Below are 24,082 nucleotides of genomic sequence, written 5' to 3'. Positions count from 1 at the left end.
AAAGGTTTTCCATCTCTTTGAAGACTGCAGGTTTGTTCCTTGCACAACTGGAAATGGCCTGTGATGCATGCAGGTCTATGGGCAGTGGTAATCAGGGCTTGAGTTGCACTGGAACACTCTGCACTGTCTTTGGGAGCTGGAAGGGGGTTCCGGTACTATCACTACCGGAAGTGCGTTCCAACATATCTTTTTTAGGACACAAGGACCAACAGTAATACCTGGCTTAAATAATCTGAAAATCTGCAATGCAGGGCATCTGGTAGGCCAGGCTCTACTTCTAAGCATGCAAACAGCTCTAATCATTTACACCAAATCAACTAATTTAGGATTAAAATGGTTACTATTCTAAGACTGCAAAATATTTTCCAGGTATCCTATAATACAGAAAAGATAAATATTGTAGACTACTCATAATTAAGAATATTGTTTATTTAACCATGTCAGGCTACTTTCACAACAGATTTTTCTGGTGTCATGTTAGTCAAAGTCGATTCAACAGAACACCTGTGAAAAACAAGATTTTCTGATACTTTGGAAGGCGAATTTAGGATTCATTCCCTGAAAAAAATTGGAAGTAAATCGCCTTACATTTATATAACATGCCTCATTCTCAAGAGCTTTGCTAAAATACACTGTAAAGGAACCGCTCCTCCTTCCCCCCACCCACACTGAAGTGCAGCCACCTCTGACAGCCATTTAATAGAGCACAGAAAGACAGCACAATAGTTTAGGAAGGAGAGAAGAATACTGTATCCTACTGAAAGTGCAGGGTGAAATCTGGGGTAGACAGGATGTAATTACTTTATCTCAGCTGAAATGTGGCCAGGCTCCAGATTTAACGTGTTTCTATTCTGCAGAAGGTGCTGTCGACTTAATAATCTTAGCAATCAAGTGTCGATTCAGTACCTAACTCACAGAGAAATGTCCACTTCCTTATCACCAGCACTATTTCCTATAATTGAAGGCCTCCCATCTAGTACTCATCAGAACTAACTCTGTTTACCTGGACAAGATTAGATCCCAGGGTGTTAGGGCTACATAAAGATTACATTTACATGCATGGGGCACATTCTCAGTTGTACCTGGTTTGTATTTAGCTGAACTGAAAAGAGCAGGAGGAAAGGGTGTCCCTAAGTCATCTTTCTGCTTCCCTGATTGTGGGCTGGCCAAGGGTCAAAACAGTTCCTGTTACAATTTACAGTGGGCTAAGGTTGCTGTAGATCATGCCAGCAGCAGCAGTCATCACAGGCACACTTGCTGCAACCTCTCTGTCCTCTGTGGGAGAAGTGTGGGAGTAGAAGATGGCACAAAGCCTGCTACATTATGATAAGGGTAGATCAGAAGAGAGGTCATTTCACATACACATCTAACGGCCCTAGCTCTCTTTGCCCCAGTGTGGAAAAGCAGCCCTGGTGAGATCTGCACTGAGGTCATGTGCCCTGGGTGAAGGGAGTGGATTTCCTCTTGGCATTTCACCCATACTTCTTCCTCATAGAAAACAGTTAGTATGGGTTAATGGAGGTGAAGCAAATTTCATCCTGTAGGAGTAACTTCTAAATTCACCAACAATTTAAATTAACCTGAGTTCGTGACTAACTAATATGCTTTAACATATGAACCATGATCGACCAGATTACTAAGGAGAGGGGGGAAAAGTGTAAGATAAATCAGTGCAAGCACAAAGCCACATGAAGATGTAAGAAAATGCAGATTCCCATTGCTAACGAAGCAAAGGGGGTATGTGTGCTATGCATTGCAATTTAAGAGTCTTTTACATTTTCAGGCCATTTTGATAACGTCACTAAGAAGAATATAGTAATCAACAAGCCAAAGAATAACTTTAAATTGAAGTGTTTAAGACATTTTAGATGTCTAGGGACATCAGTTATTCTCGGGGTCAGTGTAATTACTACTTCCAATATAAAACACTTCCAAAATTTGCTACATACATTTTCTTGCTAGCATTGCTGTAAGTAATTACATAATGGTTTGCCAGAGCTGCACTCCAGGAAGAGTTGGTGGAACTCACTTCAGTACTGATATATGTGTACACTACTACGACCTGCACTGTTACAATTAGTTTCTAAAGGTGTGACTTCATTACAACCTGTAAGTACCTACATGGGGAACACATATTTGATAATGGGCTCTTCAATCTAGCAGAGAAAGGTATAACATGGTCCAATGATTGGAAGATGAAGCTAGATAAATTCAGACTGGAAATAAGGTGAAAGTCTGTAACAGTGAGAGTAATTAGCCATTGGAAAAATTTACCAAGGAAATAGATTCTCCATCATTGGCAATTTTTAAAACAAGATTGGATGTTTTTCTAAAACATATGTTCAAGGAGCTATTTTGGGGAAGTTCTATGGTTTGTGTTATACAGCAGGTCATACTAGATGATCACAATGGTTCTACTCATGATGAACTCACTTTGTTTTAAAGTGGATGTTAGCAAGGTCTTAATGGCAGCAAAAATACTTTAGATCTCTGAAAAGCTGTATAAATTAATTCTGTAACTTAATTGTGCCATTTGTTGTTGATGAAATGCACTTCTACGAGCATCACCTGAGAAGTGCCTCATACGAACAACAACAAGACATACCTCTACTTTGCATGGTGACCACGTCCCAAGAATCCAAGTGTAGCATGGCTTTACAGGACAGTTTCTGTACTGGGTGAGCTGTGTAGGGCATAGCCTTCCTTCTCCTTGTGCCTGCATAATTATGGACCGACTACGTATCATCTGGCCTAAACAAATAGAAAAGATACCAGTACACAGGATTTGTACTAGAAACTGAGAATTTACTGCAAATGGAAAAGTTCCCAATATTATAGTAGTGTTCCAGTGAGTGGCGAATAATGAAGCAGACTACAATGCCTGGTAGTGGAGATACTTTGAGTAACATAATAAAAAGGGGAGAGCTTAGCAAACTCTGGTAGTTCCTTTCATGTAATTCCTGCAGGGTACTTGTGTTTGACTGCTATTCCATTCATTCTGCCAGACTACCTGATCACTATCGCAGAAGAGAGACATTTTACAGCAGCATGGGAGTGTTAGGAAAGATAGGGAATGAACTCACAACATGATAATATTGTATCTATGGGTGAGAACACCGCACCAAAATGCAATATCACCATATGCCAATGCAACAGTGGCTGAACGTGAGGCAGTGGGGCCTAGCAGAAAGAGAACTGAACTGGGACTCAGAAGACCTGGGTTCTATCCCTGGCTCTGCCATTGACCTCACACAAGTCTCTGTGCCTCACTTTCCCCAACTGTAAAACAGGAATAATGATGCTGACCTCCTCTGTAAAGCACTATGAATCTATTGATTCTATTGACTATTGGGGGGTGGGAATTCTATTGACTATTGGGGGGTGGGATAGCTCAGTGGTTTGAGCATTGGCCTGCTAAACCCAAGGTTGTGAGTTCAATCCTTGAGGGGCCCATTTAGGGATCTGGGGCAAAAATTGGGGGTTGGTCCTGCTTTGAGCAGGGGGTTGGACTAGATGACCTCCTGAGATCCCTTCCGACCCAGATATTCTGTGATGAAACATGTTACATGAAAGCTAGGTATTATTATTGTTACAGGAGATCAACCTGTGATTTCTTTGTGGCTGTCAGTCAGACGACAGAGCAGCTTGTCAGTTAGTATTTCTTCTCTTTCTCTCCCCCCTTCTCTGTCCCAGTGTTCTTTCCCTCCTTCTCTTTCAGTCTCTTTCCTTCTCTCTCCCTGATATTTTCTTCCCAAACCTCTTTATCCTCTCAATTGATTTCTCTTCTCTCCAGTGTCATTCTCTCTCTCTTCTTACCCAGTACCTCCCTCTCTCTCTCCTGTAAGTCTATTCCTCTTTTCTCCTTCACCCCTTTCTCCTTCTCTAAGCCACAGTCATTTCCTCTTTTCCACATCCTTTCTTCCTTAGAATCATTCTTTCTTCTGTGCCTGTGAAGGCCAATCAAACTGAAGCATCAGCTCAGCTTAAGGTCGTGATCCTGCATCAGGACCTGCTAGTTTCCTGAAGTCAAAGGGACTCTGTACATGTGCAGGGATTCACCTTAACAGAGCCTCATGCAGGACTGAGATCTCTGGTGTACAGTAGAACCTCAGAGTTACAAACACCAGAGTTATGAACTGGCCAGTCAACCACACAAACCTCATTTGGAACCAGAGGTACACAATCAGGTAGAGACCAAAAAAAAAAAAAATAAAATAAAATAAAAGGCAAATAGAGTACAGTACTGTGTTAAATGTACACTACTAAAAAATAAAGAGAAATCGGCATTTTTCTTCTGCATAGTAAAGTTTCAAAGCCGTATTAAGACAAGGTTCAGTTGTAAACTTTTGAAAGAACAGCTATAACATTTTGTTCAGAGTTACAAACATTTCAGAGTTACAAACAGCCTCCATTCCCAAGGTGTTCATAACTCTGAAGTTCTACTGTATTTTAATACAAAGTTTAATTCTTGATAATATAAGTTCTGATATAGCAATGGGTTATTCCCTTCTGTGTTTGTTTTTTAATGTTGTTCGATACATATATATATATATATATTAATGGACAGAAGCCCATCATCTACTCCTTGTGACTTTACAACTGCTTATAGAAGTGTAGTGGAAAGTATTTTGATTTTTCTTTAATTAAAGCCATCTGAGAGTTCCATCTCTTTCTATGAGGGCTTAGTGACACTGCTGACAAACTAACATACACTGCTGCTATGATGTGCTTCTTTATTGAGTTAATCAATAAAAATAAGGTAGAACATATAATGAATGTTTATATAGGTTTATCATTATTATTAGCTCATTTTGCACCAATAAGTTTTTTTGTATAACTATCTTGGCAAAATATTTGGAGAAAACACTTATCAAGTTGACCCTGAATATGTTTAGTAAATATTCAGTGCTATGGTTAAGTCAATCATATTACTTTAAAACATAATTTTCATATGTTTTCCAAATATATTCCTTGTGCATGTGAACCATTTAATGCAATACATGACTAAATCCTGATGAATTATTAAATATTACAAGCTACACAACTCAGAAGGCAGCATCATTTTTAACATTAAACATTCCAATATCGTTTCATTGCATTTTTAACAAAGGAAATTTGATTTTTATGACCAAATTACATGCAACTTGCTGGAAAATTGCAAGCACTTTAATAGCCATTACTGTCCATAACCACTTTTACAATGTTGATCAAGATCCTATTTATTTTCAGTGAAAACTCCCTAACCCACTGAATGGAAAAGAAAAATTAGGTTACCATTTCAGAAATAATAGAACTGAATACCATTCATTAAAATAACAGCAATCCCATTTCTTACTCCTTTCCTTTCCCATACAAAAGTCAGACTCACAGAAAACGGTTCCCTCACAAAATGTTCCAAGTAGAACCCTGGTTACAATTAAAGAGAAGGAAAAAGCCACATGCTGTGCAACGAAGTGACATTTAAAATCATATTATGGACAGAATTTCTGCCTTAGTTTTGAAGGAACTGAATCTGAGAAAAGTAAAAAAGGGTCTCCTTAAGTGATAGATTATGAACACCTGAAATGGACATAAGCAAGGCATGTCCAATGCTAACACTGCAAGTGAAGGAAACACTTAGGGTAAGGTTCGCCCATTAGGATCGCAGTACTGTAGATGTGCTCTGAAACAATGATGGGCCAACACAAATGCATGAAGCAAATGCTCCTGAAATCTGTGGAAGCTGGGAAATGGAGCTGACTCCTTGTTGTAGTTATTATGTATACAGAGCGGCTAATTTTTAACTGTTTATCTTACAGCCATGCTTAAAAATACAAAAAGAAGTCAACCATTGCTAAGAACTGAAGTAATAAATGTCGAGTGAGTGTGATACCTAAAAGATTATGCTTTATTTTGCTGGCGAAAAGCAAACAGCTTTAAGAGCTGCCAATTGGCAACCTTGCAAAATGACTGTCTATATGATCACAGTGCCGTTCTCCTGGTCTGAGCCCTTGTATGCCATTTTTAAACCCACTTTAAAACTATTTTTGGCTGAGTTGTTATCCCCTGGAATTAGGGGTTTGTAACAGAATTCCTCAAAAAGCTTTCGCCAACATCAGTGTATTCAGCTATCACAGAATCATATTTTGTGCAGTGACCCAACCCCATAAGTCCTTGTGGTTAAAAAGCAACTCAGAATTTCAGTGGGTTGAAGCAAGGGTCTGCAGGTGGTTTGGGGTCCTGGCAGGATTATTCCCACCAGTACATTTCCTTTGTCCTCTATAGTTTTGAAAGTATCAGGAAAGAGGGTTGCCACTAATTCTCTTGGAACTGAACATAAATTCAAGTGTCTAAAGACAAAGTGATCCTTTAGCTAACAAAATTTTAATGATTAAAAACCTTTAAACCCCTGAAAAGTACTTGTAACGGTACGGACATTAATGAAGTAATTCATAGATTGATAGATATTAAGGTCAGAAGGGACCATTATGATCATCTAGTCTGACCTCCTGCACAACGCAGGCAACACACTCTCACCCACCCACTCCTGCAATAAACCTCTCACCTATGTCTGAGCTATTGAAGTCTTCAGATCATGGTTTAAAGACTTCAAGGTGCAGAGAATCCTCCAGCAAGTGAACCGTGCGCCACGCTGCAGAGGAAGGCGAAAAACCCCCAAGGCCTCTACCAGTCTGCCCTAGAGGAAAATTCCTTCCCGACCCCAAATATGGTGATCAGCTGAACCCTGAACATATGGGCAAGATTCACCAGCCAGGCACCCAGGAAAGAATTCTCTGTAGTAACTCAGATCCCACCCCATTTAACATCCCATCACAGGCCATTGGGCCTATTTACCACAAATAGTTAAAGATCAATTAATTGCCAATATCATGTTATCCCATCATACCATCTCCTTCATAAACTTATCGAGTTTAATCTTGAAGCCAGATAGGTCTTTTGCCCCCACTGCTTCCCTTGGAAGGCTATTCCAGAACTTCACTTCTCTGATGGTTAGAAACCTTCATCTAATTTCAAGTCTAAACTTCCTGATGGCCAGTTTATATCCATTTGTTCTTGTGTCCACATTGGTACTGAGCTTAAATAATTCCTCTCCCTCTCCAGTATTTATCCCTCTGATATATTTATAGAGAGCAATCATATCTCCCCTCAACCTTCTTTTGGTTAGGCTAAACAAGCCAAACTCCTTGAGTCTCCTTTCATAAGACAGGTTTTCCATTCCTCGGATCATCCTAGTAGCCCTTCTCTATACGTGTTCCAGTTTGAATTCATCCTTCTTAAACATGGGAGACCAGAACTGCACACAGTATTCAAGATGAGGTCTCACCAGTGCCTCGTATAACGGTACTAACACTTCCTTATCTCTACTGGAAATACCTCGCCTGATGCATCCCAAGACCGCATTAGCTTTTTTCATGGCCATATCACATTGGCGGCTCATAGTCATCCTGTGATCAACCAATACTCCAAGGTCCTGCTCCTCCTCCTCCATTACTTCTAATTGATGTAATATATAACTTATATATATTATAACTTATAACTAAAATTCTTGTTATTAATCCCTAAATGCATGACCTTACACTTCTCACTATTAAATTTCATCCTAGTACTATTACTCCAGTTTACAAGGTCATCTAGATCCTTCTGTATGATACCCCAGTCCGTCTCTAAATTGGCAATACCTCCCAGCTTTGTATCATCCGCAAACTTTATTAGCACACTCCCACTTTTTGTGCCGAGGTCAGTAATAAAAAGATTAAATAAGATTGGTCCCAAAACCGATCCCTGAAGAACTCCACTGGTAACCTCCCTCCAGCCTGACAGTTCACCGTTTCAGTATGACCCACTGTAGTCTCCCCTTCAACCAATTCCTTATCCACCTTTTAATTTTCATATTGATCCCCATCTTTTCCAATTTAACTAATAATTCCCCATGTGGCACCGTATCAAACACCTTACTAGAATCTAGGTAAATTAGATCCACTGTGTTTCCTTTGTCTAAAAAATCTGTTACTTTCTCAAAGAAGAAATTCAGGTTGGTTTGGCATGATCTACTTTTTGTAAAACCATGTTGTATTTTGTCCCATTTACCATTGACCTCAATGTCCTTAACTACTTTCTCCTTCAAAATTTTTTCCAAGACCTTGCATACTACAGATGTCAAACTAACAGGCCTGTAGTTACCCAGATCACTTTTTTCCCCATTCTTAAAAATAGGAACTATGTTAGCAAATCTCCAGTCATACGGTACAACCCCTGAGTTTACAGATTAATTAAAAATTCTTGCTAATGGGCTTGCAATTTCATGTGCCAGTTCCTTTAATATTCTTGGATGAAGATTATCTGGGCCCCCCGATTTAGTGCCATTAAGATGTTCGAGTTTGGCTTCTACCTCGGATGTGGTAATATCTACCTCCATATCCTCATTCCCATTTGTCATCCTACCATTATCCCTAAGCTCCTCATTAGCCTCATTAAAGACTGCGGCAAAGTATTTGTTTAGATATTGGGCCATGCCTAGATTATCCTTAACCTCCACTCCATCCTCAGTGTTTAGCAGTCCCACTTCTTCTTTCTTTATTTTCTTCTTATTTATATGGCTATAGAAGCTTTTACTATTGGTTTTAATTCCCTTTGCAAGATCCAACTCTACTTGACTTTTAGACTTTCTCATTTTATCCCTACATGTTCTGACCTCAATAAGGTAGCTTTCCTTGCTGATCCCTCCCATCTTCCACTCCCTGTATACTTTCTGCTTTTTCTTAATCACCTCTCTGAGATGCTTGCTCATCCAGCTTGGTCCACAACTCCTGCCTATGAATTTTTTCCCCTTTCTTGGGATGCAGGCTTCCGATAGCTTCTGCAGCTTTGACCTAAAGTAATCCCAGGCCTCCTCTGCCTTTAGATCCATAAATTCTTCAGTCCAATCCACTTCCCTAAACATAGGGGGGAGGGATAACTCAGTGGTTTGAGCATTGGCCTGTTAAACCGAGGGTTGTGAGTTCAATCCTTGAGGGGGGCCATTTAGGGATCTGGGGCAAAAATTGGGGATTGGTCCTGCTTTGAGCAGGGGGTTGGACTAGATCACCTCCTGAGGTCCCTTCTGACCCTGATATTCTATTCTATGATAATTTTCTTAATTTTTGAAAGTCAGCCCTTTTGAAATAAAAAACTCTAGTAGCAGATTTATTTTTGTTTATCCTTATGTTCAGTTTGAACCGAATTAGCTCATGATCACTTGAACCAAGGTTGTCCCCTACAACCATTTCTTCTATGAGGTCCTCATTACTTACCAAAACCAAATCTAAAATGGCATCCTCTCTAGTCAGTTCAGCAACTACTTGATGAAGGAATCCATCAGCTATCACATCTAGGAAAATCTGAGCCCTATTATTATTACTAGCACTTGTCCTCCAGTCTATATCTGGGAAGTTAAAGTCTCCCATGATAACGCAGGTTTCAGAGTAACAGCCGTGTTAGTCTGTATTCGCAAAAAGAAAAGGAGTACTTGTGGCACCTTAGAGACTAACCAATTTATTTTAGCATGAGCTTTCGTGAGCTACAGCTCACTTCATGAAGTGAGCTGTAGCTCACGAAAGCTCATGCTAAAATAAATTGGTTAGTCTCTAAGGTGCCACAAGTACTCCTTTTCTTTTCATGATAACGCAGTTTCCATTAGTATTTACTTCATTAAAAACATTAAAGAGGGCTCTATCCATATCTAAATTAGATCCCGGCGGTCTATAGCACACCCCAAGCACTATCACAGGGGAGGCTCTAGTAGTTTTCTTCCCCAGTGTGATTTTTGCCCAGATGGACTCTGTCTTATCCATTCCGTCGCTTCTTATTTCTTTACATTCTACCTCATCATTGATATAAAATGTGACTCCACCACCTTTACCTTTATTTCTGTCTTTCCTAAACAGCACATACCCTTCAATACCTGTAGCCCAGTCATGACTACTATTCCACCATGTTTCTGTTATCCCTATAATATCTGGTTTCACTTCCTGCACCAGTAGCTCTAGTTCCTCCATTTTGTTACCTAGGCTCCTTGCACTGTGTACAATTTGGTGTAATTTGCTTTTTTCTGTGCTGAGATTGGCATTTTTTTTGGCAAAATTAAAATTGACTGGCAATTGAAAACTTTCATTTTTAAGAACAAAAATGTCAGATAGCCTAGTCGTTGCGTGACATGAAATATTTTATGCAAGACATTTAGCTCACCAATAAACTACAAAATCACAGGATCACCTGAACTTGATCCATATTTGCTATCTCCTTTCTCATGATGCTGTAAATAAATCATTGCAAAATAAAAGGAGTAGCTCAGTGCTAAAAGGGCATTTTCCCCTGGGAGTATGCACTGAAGTGGATTCCTTAAAGCTCTGATTCTCTCTCTGTCTACATACACTAGTCAGGTGGTCAGCAGCAACTCAAGTGGAAGAAACTTTCAAAAAGTTATTTACTTTGTAGATATCTCATTGATAGAGACTGTTATCTTCATAGGTTTGAAATGAACTTTCTCCCTGTACAATCTCTGGACTGGAAGTGGCAGTGTAAAATCTCTATTGGTTCTTGTATCTCTGTGAACAAACTGAATTTCTCTTTCATCTTCTATATCCTATTAAATGATCTGAAAATGCAGAGATAAAGGCTGCTGAACACTGAAAGTGTGAAGTGCCTCTTCACTTCCCTCAAACCTGTCAAAAGTTCTGTAAGAGAAGATTGCTGGGCTTATTGTTGCTTATTACTGCAAATTTTCTTTTGGAACTATGACTATATTTTTTCACCACAGGAGAATACTTTTACAATCAAAGAGTCTCCTCCCTTTCCTCGCCTTCCAACCCCACAGAGCAAAATATGACATCGGTGGAAACCAAGATGCCTAAAATATCTGCCAAAGTTAATTCCAGACCACCTTGCCAGAAATGTTGATATCTGTTTACTGAGGCCTTGAGCTATTGTCGACTTTTGTATTCCTTATCAAGCAAGTAGAGCAGAGCAGAGCAGAGCAGTGAGAGGATGGCTTCACGCTTCACGTCAATTAATCTGGCTGAAATAGGATTAGGGAGACCAGGCTAAGCAAGAGAGAAGGGAAGAAGAATAAACCCATACAGCCTTGGTCCACTTAAAAAGCATTTGCACTTCCAATGACCCAGCATGACCTGCAGTTTAAATAGCATTGTTTAAACAAACAGCTAAGTCCCCATGACCTCATGTCAGAAAAGGTTGGTTTTAGTGTCTTCTTTTTCAGCACTTCTATCAGGCCAGGTCTTGGTTAGTTTTCTGACCTGGTAAGAAAACAATCCTTTTGCAACCTTATGAAAGGTTTGAGGCAAAACCACAAAGGGTTCATCAGATATTCATTTCCTTACCAAAGAGAATATGTATTTGCTGGAGTTTTCCCTTAAGAAGTGTCTTTCCAATACCTTTGGTAGGCCTTTGGGTCAGGACCTCAGAGCACTATCCATTAGCTATAGTATTATAAATCTTTGTACCTCAGTTCTGCAGTAAGTATGAGGACTTTCAGCATATAAAACAAAGTCAGCCTACAGCGCTAAACAGCATCCATAACAGAAACTGCTGAAAGCTATAGCTGTGACAGGCAAATATAATTTATTTCTATGCCTTACTAGGCTTGGCCAAGGCAGGAAAGAGAGATACACTCCATTGATCATCAGTTATAAAAATCAATATGCTCCCCTTTTGCTGCTGTACACCACAGCCACACTCGAAGCAACACACATGCCACATACATTAAAAATATGATTTGGTGTAGCTGTGTATTGTTTCATAACATCAAACCTGAACAGAATCCAATAGGGCACTCCTACAGTCCATTAAAATATATCACAGCAGAATAATTTACTGTAAGAGATGGGCAGAATAAAAGTGTTAGCGATGTTATTGAGTTAAGTGACATTAAACCATAAATCCATCAACAGTAAACGTTGATCTCATCAACAGTATTTCTGTTTTTCCCTTTTACAGTAACTTATGTTTCCTGAGCAGGCACTTCACTAACTCTGAGCTAAGTCAGAGAAACAGATTCTTGTTTTGACTCTCAGATACTAAATAGGAGTGAGAGAGCAGTTCTAGCAGCAGTATATGTGGTTTATCTGCCATTGATTATTTTTGAGGAGTGTGCAACTTATTATTTGGCAAATGAGACTCAGGACAATGGCAACAATAGTTTCCTTTGTTTATTGTTATCCTTTGCTGTTTTAAGTCTAATTTATGGCTCAGTTCTGTTCCCACTAAAGTCAATGCAAAACTTCCATTATTTTCAAAGGAACAAGATCATCTTACACTGTAAGATGCTCAGAATAGGGACATGCCATTTTATTTGTCCGAAAAATGAAATGAACAATTATGAAGCTATATAATGATCATTATTATAATACAGGACAAAGTAACTAAAATTGAGACGCCTCAAATTACGCTGCTGGAGGCGTATACAGGCAGAATTAGATAAGCACAGCATCTGTATCACAGCTGACCTTCAGCAATATACCAGTTTACATAAGATAGGATGGTCTTAGTTTTTAATCAAGATCTCAGACTGAATTTCATTTTGATAAACCTTTGCCCAGCACATTTCTGTAACCACAGCCCTTTGAAGAGGTTCTTCAGTTCTCAGAGGGCAAAACAGGCTAATGTCTACCTGCCCCGATTTTCTGTAACTGGAGTGGGGCCAAGGACAGGAAAGGGGATGGCTGCAGTGGAGACTGTACTCCACAGGGGTCTCCTCTAGTGGAATTTTGTGCAGGACTGGGGCTTAAAAGTTTAGTTACTATATAATAATTCTACCCTGGATCTTTGCAAGCCTCCTCCTGGTATCCATGGGAGAGCTGCTGTGGTTCAAGGAGACTATACAGCCCAAGTTTTAGACCCAGCCTGGACAACATATTTATCAGTGTAATTTGGCCTACTCTTCAGAATTAGTTTGAGACTCCTGCTGTAAGCGGAACACTTTAACCAATGCATGCAGCATTCCTACTTTTAGGATCAGATTTAGCAGTTGCACAGAGCCCTGTTATAAAATTGAAGGATAAGCCCCTTATATGATCCTAAATGCCTGATGGCTGTAAATGTAAGGACAGCTATCATGGGTTCTCACTGGGGACTGCATCCAGGATCTCCAGTTCTAAAACCATGATCCTCTACAGCTTGAGCTAAAGAAGTAAAACAATGGTTACTTACCGTGCAGTAACTGTTGTTCTTCGAGAGGTGTTGTGCACATGTACATTCTACTATAGGTGTGTGTATGCCCAGAGCCATAATGAGTAAAGAAAAGTATATGCAGATGACCAAGTTGCCACCTTGCACATATCAGCAACTGGGACTTTCCTGAAGAATCCTGATGTAATGAACTGAGCTCTGGCGGAATAAGGAATTACTCTTGATGGAGGAGAGATATTAGCAAGGTCATACCAGAGCTTGATACAGTCAGGGACCCAATATGAGATTTGCTGAGATGACACTGATTGACCCTTAATTCTTGCTGTATAGATTACAAAGAGCCATTTTGTAGTCCCAAAGGATCTACTACAGTCGAAGAAAAGCCACAGCTGAACGAACATCCAAGGTATGAAGAGCCTCCACAGCCTTAGATGAATCAGGTTTTAGGAAAGACAAGTGAAGATTAATTGTTTAATTTAGGTGGAAAGCTGACACTACTTTGGGCATAAACATAGGATGTGGCCTAAGGGCAACACTGTCCTTATTAAAAAAAACAGTAAAAGGAGGGTCAGCAAAAGCAGCTTCAAGCTCTGAAATCCTCCACCAGAAGTGCTTTCCACCAAAAGTACTGTCTGCCTTGCCAATAAAGAAAATGCAGTTGTGGTTCAAATTAAGTTCCTATTAGTTTGAAGAGAACTAGATTCAAATCCCATACAGGTACCAGATCAGACACAGAAGGGTAAACATTGACCAGGCCCTTTAAAAACTTAAGAAACAGGAGGATGAGAAAATATGGCAAAACTATCTACGGGCAGATGTAATGCAGAAATAGAAGTGAACTAATACTGCCTGGACCATGCCTGTGCAATGAGGATTAGTGATGTTTTGTTTTGTTTCAGCTTCCTGAGGACCGTCGGAATGAGAGGAATTGGAAAGAATGTATATAAAAGCTGACTGAACCAGGGAAGTAGAAAAGCACCTGTGATGTAACCCAGGCTGCAATCCGCCCTTGAGCAAATCTCATATTTGCTGTTGAGGTTTGTTGCAAACATATCTATTGTTGGGTACCCCTAATGGTGGAAAACCTGGAGGAGAACATCAGGCCTAACTGACTAATCATGTTGGTCTATGAAAACCCTGCTGAGGGAATCTGCTGGAGTGCTCCTCACTTCTGGAAGATGGAAGGCCTTCAGGGACACTTTGTGACAAACACACAGATGCTACAGGAGACTAGCCTTCTGGCACAGTTTAGATGACCTTGCCCCTCCCTGCTTGTTCATTTGTTTAGATGACCTTGCCCCTCCCTGTATTGTCCATGAGAACTTGAATCATCTGAAGCCACCAGATTTCTTTGGGACCAGGAAGTACCGGTAATAAAATGGTGGGCATAAATATTTTTCAGGTATGACATATGGCCCTAAACTCCAGTATGGTTATATGGGGGAAAATTTCCTGAGGTGGCCAATATCTTGAGCCTGAAATTGACTGAGATGGACCCCCAGCCTTTTTGTAGATGTATCTCTAGCCAGAGCCACTGATGGTTCTGGGGAAACAAACACAATTCCCTTGTGTACCTTTACCAATCAGAGACTGAAGCACCCATGCAGGTACACAAATCCACATGTCCAGAGGATGCCTACAATGTTGATATACCAAATGAAGCCAAGCCTGCAGACAGCAGAAGTGAAGTCTGGCATGTAGTGTTACATACATGCACAAGGCCATGTGTCTGAGAAGCTGAATGCAGGCTCATATGATAATTGTTGGATAGCTTTCTGAAAGGAAGGTTATAGATTGGAACTGTTCCTGTGGAAGATAAGCCGTGGGTGTTCCAGTGTAGAAATCTGCTCCTATAAAAATTATGCCCTGAGTTTATTGTAACTGTGATTTGTCCAATTTTATTTTCAGGCCAAGAAGGAAGAACATCAGCCTGATTACTAGGACACTGTTCTGGACGTGATTGCTTAATACTGCTTGAACTGGCCAATTGTCCACATATATTTGAATCCCAAAAACCTGCTGTCATGTACTTGGTGAAAACTCTTGGGGCTCAAAACAAGCCGAAAGGAAGCACTGTGTACTGGCAGTGGTTGGTGTCTACCACAAATTGATGGTACTTCCTGGGGGAAGGAGGTATTGCCATGTGGAAGTGACTTGAACTTGATTTTCTTGATGAATTTGTTCAGCTTTCTTACATCTACGATGGAGCAGAAGCCACCAGATTTCTTTGGGACCAGGAAGTACCGGTAATAAAATCCTTTCCTTCTGTGTTGATAAGGAACTTCCTCTATTGTTCCCAAGTCTAGAAGAGACCATAGCTCTTGAAATAACAAGAGCTTCTTGTGAGAAGAGTCCAGAAAAGCGATGGGGAAGGTGAGTTGGGAAAAGGGAGCGAGACGAACTGGATTACATATCCCTCCTTTTCTGTACTAAGTATCCATTTGCCTAGCCTGATGTTCTGCAAAGCACATTAAAAAAGGGACAGGTGTAATCAAAAGGCAGGAGATACATCGGTGTGCCATCCTCAATCGTACAGTCAAAATGACTTTGAGATATCACTTGTCTTGTGGGAAGGGCCCGCCTCAGTGGAAGACGGCTGGTGACATTGAGAACTTCTTGATCTTCTCTTAGGCCTGGTCTACACTGGGGAGGGTGGGGAATCGATCTAAGATACGCAACTTCAGCTACGAGAATAGCGCACCTGAAGTAGACGTATCCTAGATCGACTTAGAATCACTTACTTTGCGTCCTTGCAGCGCGGGATCAACAGCTGCCACTCCACCATCGACTGCTTCCTCCTCTCGCCGTGGTGGAGTTCCGGAGTCGACGGCAGAGCGATCGGGGATCGATTTATCGCATCTACACTAGACGCGATAAATCGATCCCTGATAGATCGATTACTACCCGCCGATCCGGCGGGTAGTGTAGACGTGGCCTTAGGTTCTCTGATGGAACAATGGTCTCAAGTAGAGGTGTGATTTAAATAGTTTTCTTTTAGTAGCAGGAACGTAGCTCTCAAGAAGCGAAGCGTTGCACAAGAGTCCTTCACATGTCATCTGTCCTGGCGGAGAACACTTAGAGCCTTCAAAGGGTAAATCATCAATTGTATTCTGCAGCTCTTCTGGAATGCTGGAAGCCTGGAGACAGGATGAACATCTCATGGACACAGCAGTGGTGACAGAATGTGAGTCAATGTCAGTGGCATGTATTGCTGCCTGAAGAGATATATAAGGGTAAGATGATCCTCAGAAACTAAAGCTAGAAACTGTTCCCTATATTCTTCAGCAACTTATCAGCAAACTTTGAGATGGCTGAATAATTAAGAAAATTATATTTAGGGAAAATTGATGATTCTCATTTGAAATATGGCAGTGGAATAAGCTTTACATCCCAGGGGTGGCCTTAGATTGAGACTGTCAGGACTGCTCATTAGTGATTGCGACCGCTAGGGAATCATGAAGTGGGTGGATAAAGAAATGACCAAAGTTTTGTGGAGGGATTTGGTAACATCTATCCACCTTCTTCACCATAAGAGGTATAGAGGCTGGAGTCTACTGTAAAATCATCACTGGATCTAGAAGTGCTTTATTGATAGGAATGGCAACACTTCCTGAAACAGTAGTCTGTAAAATGTCCAGGAAAGCTTGCGAGTTCTCTTGCAAAATTTCTGCTTGGACTCCTAGAGAAGTAGCCATCCTTCTCATAAGGTCTTGAAAAAAGACTTAAAGTCCTCTGGGGGAGGAGATGTTGACTACGGGCTAACTCCTTCATCTGGTGGAGATGAAGATATTTGAGAAGCAACATTAAGTGACCCCTCCAATAATTCTCCCTCCTTCATGGGATCCAGTACAGGACATTGAAGAATGTTAGCAGGATTTCTGAGCAGATGAGTCCTGCACTACACAAGCAGGAGATTTCCTTCTAGAAAATGTGTGAGATGAAGGACTAGAGTCTCTCACAGGCATCCCATAGAGGAAATGGCATAGACAGAGCCATCCACAGCGGAGGACACCATGTTGGAGAGTTCCTGTAAGGAACTCAATGCACTTTAAGACAGGCGCCTGAAGACCTGTAAGAAGATCTGAAACACCTGGATGGAGAAATAGTTTCCTCCTTTTCAGAGTCTGAAGAGAAAACGGGAATGTCCTCAGAATAGGGAGATGCAATTGTCGTCAGGGTTCTAGGTGGTCCAGGCACTGGAGAGAGACAATGTTTAAAACCACACATCTGTTGTGGTGGTTGGAAGTTGATGGCACTGGTGGTACCAGTAAAACCTCAGACTGTGGCAATGGCGCCAGGTGTATCGTCAGTGCCAGCAGTGCAGACACGATCTCTGCGTGCACTGCCAGTGTCCGACTGATCACTGAGTATGCTGACGACTCAGGCTGTGACAGGATAGTCTCGGTGTCCGTGGTGCTGGGCACATCGATGGAGGAAGCAGTAGAATCAGCTGTATCCAGGGGAGAATTAGGTAAGAAAAAACAAAGTAGTTCTCCTATGGATAAGAAGGCCTGTGGAGCTGGAGACACTGGAGGTGAGTGTACTGAGCTGACAGGGCTGATGCAGACTGAATTGGCTGACGAGAGGCAGAAGGACCCGGCACTGGTAAAGGCACCAGTCTCAACGGCCCCAAGAGAGCCAGAGTCCATGGTGCCTCCTCAGATGGAGTGGGTGAGTGCTTAGGTTTTTGGGGCTTCGAACCAGTACCAGAGGACATAGAAGATTTACTCGGAGACCAAGTCTTAGAGTTTCTGCCAGGGTCAGGATGTCTAGAACACTTTGAGTTTGAGGGATAAGATGACTTTTTTCACCCAGCTTGTGCTTCAAGTGAGAAGCAGCTGGAGGGGCACTTCAGGATGAATCATAGTTCTCTGTATCTCAGTCAGGGCCTGGTTCAGATGCAGGTCACATTGCCTCCATCATGAGGTGAATCTTCAGGCAACTGTCCCTCTGCTTGTTAGTCCTGGTGGGGAAGGAGGTACAAATGGAACATCTGTCCCTCACATATCCCTCACTTGAACAACTGATGTGCTGTCTGTGACAATGAAAACAGTCCTGCACGTAGCACATTGTTTAAACCCCAGGGATTTTTTCATAATAAATCTCTCAGGGAAACTGCTAAACTACAGCTGCCTAAGTAAACTATTAAACATCAACTAAGTATATTCAGAAATGCTGTCTAACCTGGCTCACCAAAGCAAAGCTACAGGGAGCTCAAATCATCATTCTGGGTAGTGAGAAGGAACTGAGAAGGAGCTGGTGGACACGTCCCATTTATGCCCTCACACAAGAGCATGAGAGCAGAGATGTGTGCACTGGCCAGTGGCATTCCTGGCAAAAATCTCTGACAAGCGCACAGGGCGAACACACACCTGCAGAGGAATGTACACATGCACAGCCACTTGAAGGAGAACTTCTCTGTCTGGTAGCTATAGGAAACTTGTATCCTCTTGAATTAAAATGGGACTCATAACATAGACTGAGTTATATTGAATTCAGTTATACAAACTTGACAGTATGGCTCAGCTAACCTTAACGAGACTTGGAATGTACAATATCTGACGCATGTAAGATATACTTGGTATAGATACATGCTGGGTCAGACCAATGGTCCAGTTTCCAATCTTTTGACAGTGGACAGTGCCAGATGCTTCAGAGTGAATGAACAGAAGAGGGCAATTTATCAAGTGATCATCCCCTGTCATCCAGTTCCAGCTTCTGGCAGACAGACATTTAGGGACACCCAGATCATGGGGTTGCATTCCTGGCCATCTTGGCTAATAGCCCTAGATGGACCAATCTACCATGAATATATCTAATTCTTTTTTTAATCCAGTTATACTTTTGGCCTTCACAACATCCCCTGGCAACAAATTCCACAGGATGACTATGCATTATGTGAAGTACTAACTTATGTTTGTTTTAAACATACAGCCTGCCTATTAATTTCATTGGGTGATCTCTGGTTCTTGCATTAGATGAAGAGGTAAACAACACTTCCCTATTTGCTTTCTCCTCAACATTCATGATTTTATAGCCCTCCTTAGTCACTTCTTTTCCAAGCTGAAAAGTCCTAGCCTTTTAATCTCTTCTCATATGGTAGCTGTTCCATACCTCTAATAATTTTTGTTGCCTTTCTTTAGTTGATCTAATAACATGAGAATTAAGTCTCAAAAAAGTTTTTTTTTTTTAAATACAGCTTGGAATTAATATTCTCAGCATGTTGGTTGTTAAATAATATATATGAATTGTTCATTTATGTTACAGGAGTACTATTTTACTGAACTGATGAAAACTCAATAGACAAAGAACATGATTAATCCAAATATTAATCTTTGATCATTTCTATTACATGCTTTGATCTCTGCAATCCAGCTAAAAAAAAACCCTCCACAGAAACTATTAATCTGTTTTGTCTTTGCCCTCACATAAATTGGACTATGGACAATTAGAAATTAACGCATACCAGAAGCTTTGAAAATTATGTTGCAGATCTATTTTAAATAAAACCTACAGTACTTCTCTTCAACTGACCTCTCCAAGGATTTGAAAAACTATGCAAGACTAGATAAGACCCTAATCCTGTAACTTGTTTTGTGTGGGTGGACACCTATACCTGAAGTAACTGGGGCTCTACACAAATACAGGGACCTGTGCTCACATACTAAGCTACAGAACTGGGGTCTAAGGAAGTATCATAGAATCCTAGAATACTAGAGTTGGAAGAGACCTCAGGAGGTCATCTAGTCCAATCCCCTGCTCAAAGCAGGACCAACACCAACTAAATCATCCCAGCCAAGGCTTTGTTAAGCTGGGCCTTAAAAGCCTCTAAGGATGGAGATTCCACCACCTCCCTAGGTAATCCATTCCAGTGCTTCACCACCCTTCTAGTGAAATAGTGTTTCCTAATATCCAACCTAGACCTCCCCCACTGCAATGTGAGACCATTGCTTCTTGTTCTGTTGTCTGCCACTACTGAGAACAGCTGAGCTCCATCTTCTTTGGAACCCCGCTTCAGGTAATTGAAGGCTGCTATCAAATCCCCCCTCACTCTTCTCTTCTGCAGACTAAATAACCCCAGTTCCCACGGTCTCTTCTCGTAAGTCATGTGCCCCAGCCACCTAATCATTTTCATTGCCCTCCGCTGGACTCTCCCCAATTTATCCACATCCCTTTTGTCATGGGGGGACCAAAGCTGGATGCAATACTCACCAGTGTCAAACAGTGAAGTACTATTTACATTTTTTTTTAATTCTTAAGATGATAAATAATTATTTTAATCATAGTAAGGTTAGCTGTGCTGAAATTTTGAATCCTGAAATATACAATAAAGCACAAGAGAGGAACTACATTAAAAAGATATCCTGAAAACTCTCACCAGCTTTCCTTTTCCACAACATAAATCCTACCAATAACTCTATATAAAAGTTTATTTTCAACTATGACTGAATTTTCAGATTTTGGAATGAATTAGTTAGATGATCCTTTGTATACAAGTATGTTTTCTAAATTGCATTTTTCATGGGTGGGTAATTCAAAAACAGTCGGATGGATTTTTACCAAATGTAACAAAACAAAGAAAAGTCCTTACATCTATTAAAAAACCTGAAAAAATGTCAGCAGATCTCATTTTCTAATGATTTACTAGATGTTTAAGTGATTATCATGCTTTTAAAAGTGGCACAGAAATTTATGTTGCTCTTTATTATTATTTATATTACTGTCTTTACATGTCCTATGGATTGCATGAACATCTGCAGGATTGGGGATGTATTTGTGTTCTTTACCAAACATAAACATTCCAAGGATTGCAGATAAAATGTGACAATAGTCTTAGAAACAAACTTACCTCCAATGCCGCAAGTGTTTGAACATTCTGACCAGGTTGACCATTTGGAAAGCTGACAGTTCACAGCACATTCCACAAGGCAATGAATGCTCAATTTTTCAGGTTTTTCCAAGTTTAACTATATATATATAAAAAAACAACCTAAAATGTCACTTTGTTATTGCTGGTCATAAAATTAGAAAACTGAAAATTCATAGTGACTAAAGTGATACTCCCAAGGTCACCATTTACAGGGAGATTTTTCAGCAGTAATAATAGCTTTCATTTTTATGACATTTTACATCTCAAAGGCTCCCCAGACCCTTGCAAACTTTGGGCCCCATTCTGCAAATCATTATTCACATGACTTCAAAAGGACATAATCCTTTACTCATTGACTGCTTGTAAATAGGGTCTGTAGGACTGAGTTCTATACACATACAGACATTACTCCATCATTGAAATCCTCCTTTAGGGTAGAAAGAAGAAGCTAGATGACTAATCAGTGCACATTATTATTCTGGTACTCTTGTTATATTTTGGTTCCTGAAAACTTCTGACCCTAGCTAAATCTAATATTGATCATAGCAACTTATCTATGCCAGGTGAATGGTAACTTCAAAGCTCCAGGTGACAGCTTGGTGTAGAGGTTAGAGTACCGTAATTTCCAAAAGAACTGAGTTGTATGTTAGACTTTAAGACTTTCTTTAGTGTATTTATAAACTTCACCTGCTCACAGTAGTTCATATTCACTGATTTTCCATCACTGCGCATACAGCTCAAAAGACGTCTCCGAATCCCTTGTCCACAGGTTGCATTTTCACTTAGCTGACATGTACTCCAATCTAAAGATATAGTGTAATTGCATTTAGTACAGCAAACCATCATTGTACTTCATTTTTATCTTGAATTACAAAGTGAGTTAGTTATCTTCATTTAACTGTGGGACTTTAGAAGGTGAAGAACAAGGCAGATAAAAGGAAGTTATTCTTAAAGAAAATAAGCAAGTCTGAATTGGGAAATTCACTATCATCTCTCTAATGTCCCTTAAAAAAAAGCAACACATCAGAGTATGTCAAAAACTGTTTAATACTGATTCAGTGTATCGTTTGAAAACAGTTGGCACATGCAGAAGGCCACCTCTTGCTTTTTTTAGCTGTCTTCAACTGTGTGTTAAGCTCCTACAGTCAGTCTTGATTGTCATTGCGTCCTTCCAAAATTTTGTGAAAAAGGAAGTCACACAAAAGTGAGCTTTTAAAAAAATAAGGATGAAAGAAAAAAATAATGTTACACCCTTGAAAATCATGAACAATCCGAAGTGTGGTCCTGCTCTGTAAAGTGACCCTCCGAAAAAGGATATTATGAGGTTTCATGTCTGTCGCTCAATGGCTTCCAGTTCAAATGCATTTCAATGATATGAAGAAATGTCACCATTTCTAACTGGTAAACCTACAAACTTAGTCTAGGATCTGAAAGTTAAGATGGGTACTGTCCACATGTATCGGCACTAGCTGAATTAGCTAAAGAGAGGAAAACATTTGTCTGCAATTTTGTTTCCAAAACAGCTATAATCAGTTGTAATTAAGATTCTGAACAACAAATTTGACTCTCAAGTACACCTGTATAACCTATATTGTCTTCAAAGTATACTCTTGGTGTCATCTGGGTCTGACTGACTTCAATAATACTGACAATGCACAAAAAAGAATAGACTCCATTTCATTCTTGCTTATTTATGATGTTTTTGCAGTGATAATACAAGTAATAAAATCTTATCTTATCCAAATATGCAGAGCTTTATACATGTGCTTAGCTCTAATGAATTCAGTGGAACTACTAACACATTTAAAGTTAAGCACCTGCAGGATTGGGATGTTAATCACTGCAGTAAAGAGACATAACTAAATACAAACAAAGAGCAGGTCTGCTAAGTAATAAGGTGTTTTTATACATAATTATTTTTAAAAGTAGAACTGCACTTTAATATTATACTTTAAAATTATCATTTCACATTCTTAACTTTGTAGCAAAGAGTATACTGAGAAATATGACACCTTGCATTTTTCTTGTGAATTACTGTTCTGCTTACCTGTTAGATTGTACTGATATTGAAAGCAATTTTGATTGAGGACACAAGGTTGCATTTGTGAATCTTTAGGACAAGTCTTGGTATTTAAAGGAGATCTTAACACATGTCGAGTCTGTGTTTGCATAATATTGGGGTCACATACCTAGATAAAACATTGAATAGTACAAAAGATCTTAGTAAATATTATAGATATGTATCAGCTGTAGCTGTTACATATATTTGCTATTCTGGCATCAGACCCCATTACTTTTACCTTTGTGTTGTTTAAGACATTTTAAAAGTCTTCAATGCTGGACCTGTTTTGAAGGCAGGATCAACAGTTAACAAATTCTGAACCCAGTTCTCCTAAGCCTTGGCATCTACTGTGCTCCTCTGTGAGATTATTGAAATATATATAACTTTTCTAAATATCAATCCCATCTCTTCGTATCAGTCCAATCAGGGTAATGGGTTAAGGCAGATGGCCAAGAAATAATTTTAGTAGTTTTCTGCTTCACCCCCATGAGATCCCCAAGCAGAATTCTGTAGCAATAAACACAAAGAAAAATGAGTTACTACAATAATTTTTGTTTCCCTAGTTGTTATAGCTGAGCTAAAATGTGTCTTGCATCTGAGAGAGATGGAAGAGATGTCTGTCTGAGACACAGGACTTCACTGAGTGACACTTGCATCATATGATTAATGCTTAAGCACTCCTTTCTCGTGACTCTCAAAAAATCATTAACCATCTGCCAGTCACGTTATTTGTAACTTAAAGACCCCCACTTAAACAGATAGCATCATCTGATAGGAATCTTTAATACCAGGACTGTATGAAACATTATCAAGGAATATAGGATGGCTGTTACCAAGTTGCAAGTTAGAAAGATTGTAAAGATTTAAAGCATATATTTTCTGCTAGAAAGGAAGAGAAGAAATTACAGCAGAGCATTCATCTATTTTATATTACTTTCAGCACATACTGTGTTTGACATTGTAGACAA

At 40.0% G+C, this 24,082-nt stretch overlaps 1 protein-coding gene across 1 annotated transcript in view; it reads right to left on the bottom strand.

Moving 5' to 3' along the window:
- Positions 1-24,082, bottom strand: part of THSD7B (thrombospondin type 1 domain containing 7B) — a 408,861-nt gene that overhangs the window by 16,765 nt on the left and 368,014 nt on the right. Inside the window, exons 17-20 of the mRNA XM_077830083.1 lie at positions 23,100-23,241; positions 21,740-21,855; positions 21,032-21,149; positions 2,606-2,751 (exon numbers count right to left, since the gene is read on the bottom strand). Coding sequence (XP_077686209.1) covers positions 2,606-2,751; positions 21,032-21,149; positions 21,740-21,855; positions 23,100-23,241 — 522 coding nt within the window. The remainder of the gene's footprint in view (positions 1-2,605; positions 2,752-21,031; positions 21,150-21,739; positions 21,856-23,099; positions 23,242-24,082) is intronic.

The sequence above is a fragment of the Eretmochelys imbricata genome, chromosome 11, assembly GCF_965152235.1.
Source record: "Eretmochelys imbricata isolate rEreImb1 chromosome 11, rEreImb1.hap1, whole genome shotgun sequence".
Taxonomy (NCBI): domain Eukaryota; kingdom Metazoa; phylum Chordata; order Testudines; family Cheloniidae; genus Eretmochelys; species Eretmochelys imbricata.
This window is presented reverse-complemented; position numbering and strand designations above follow the sequence as displayed.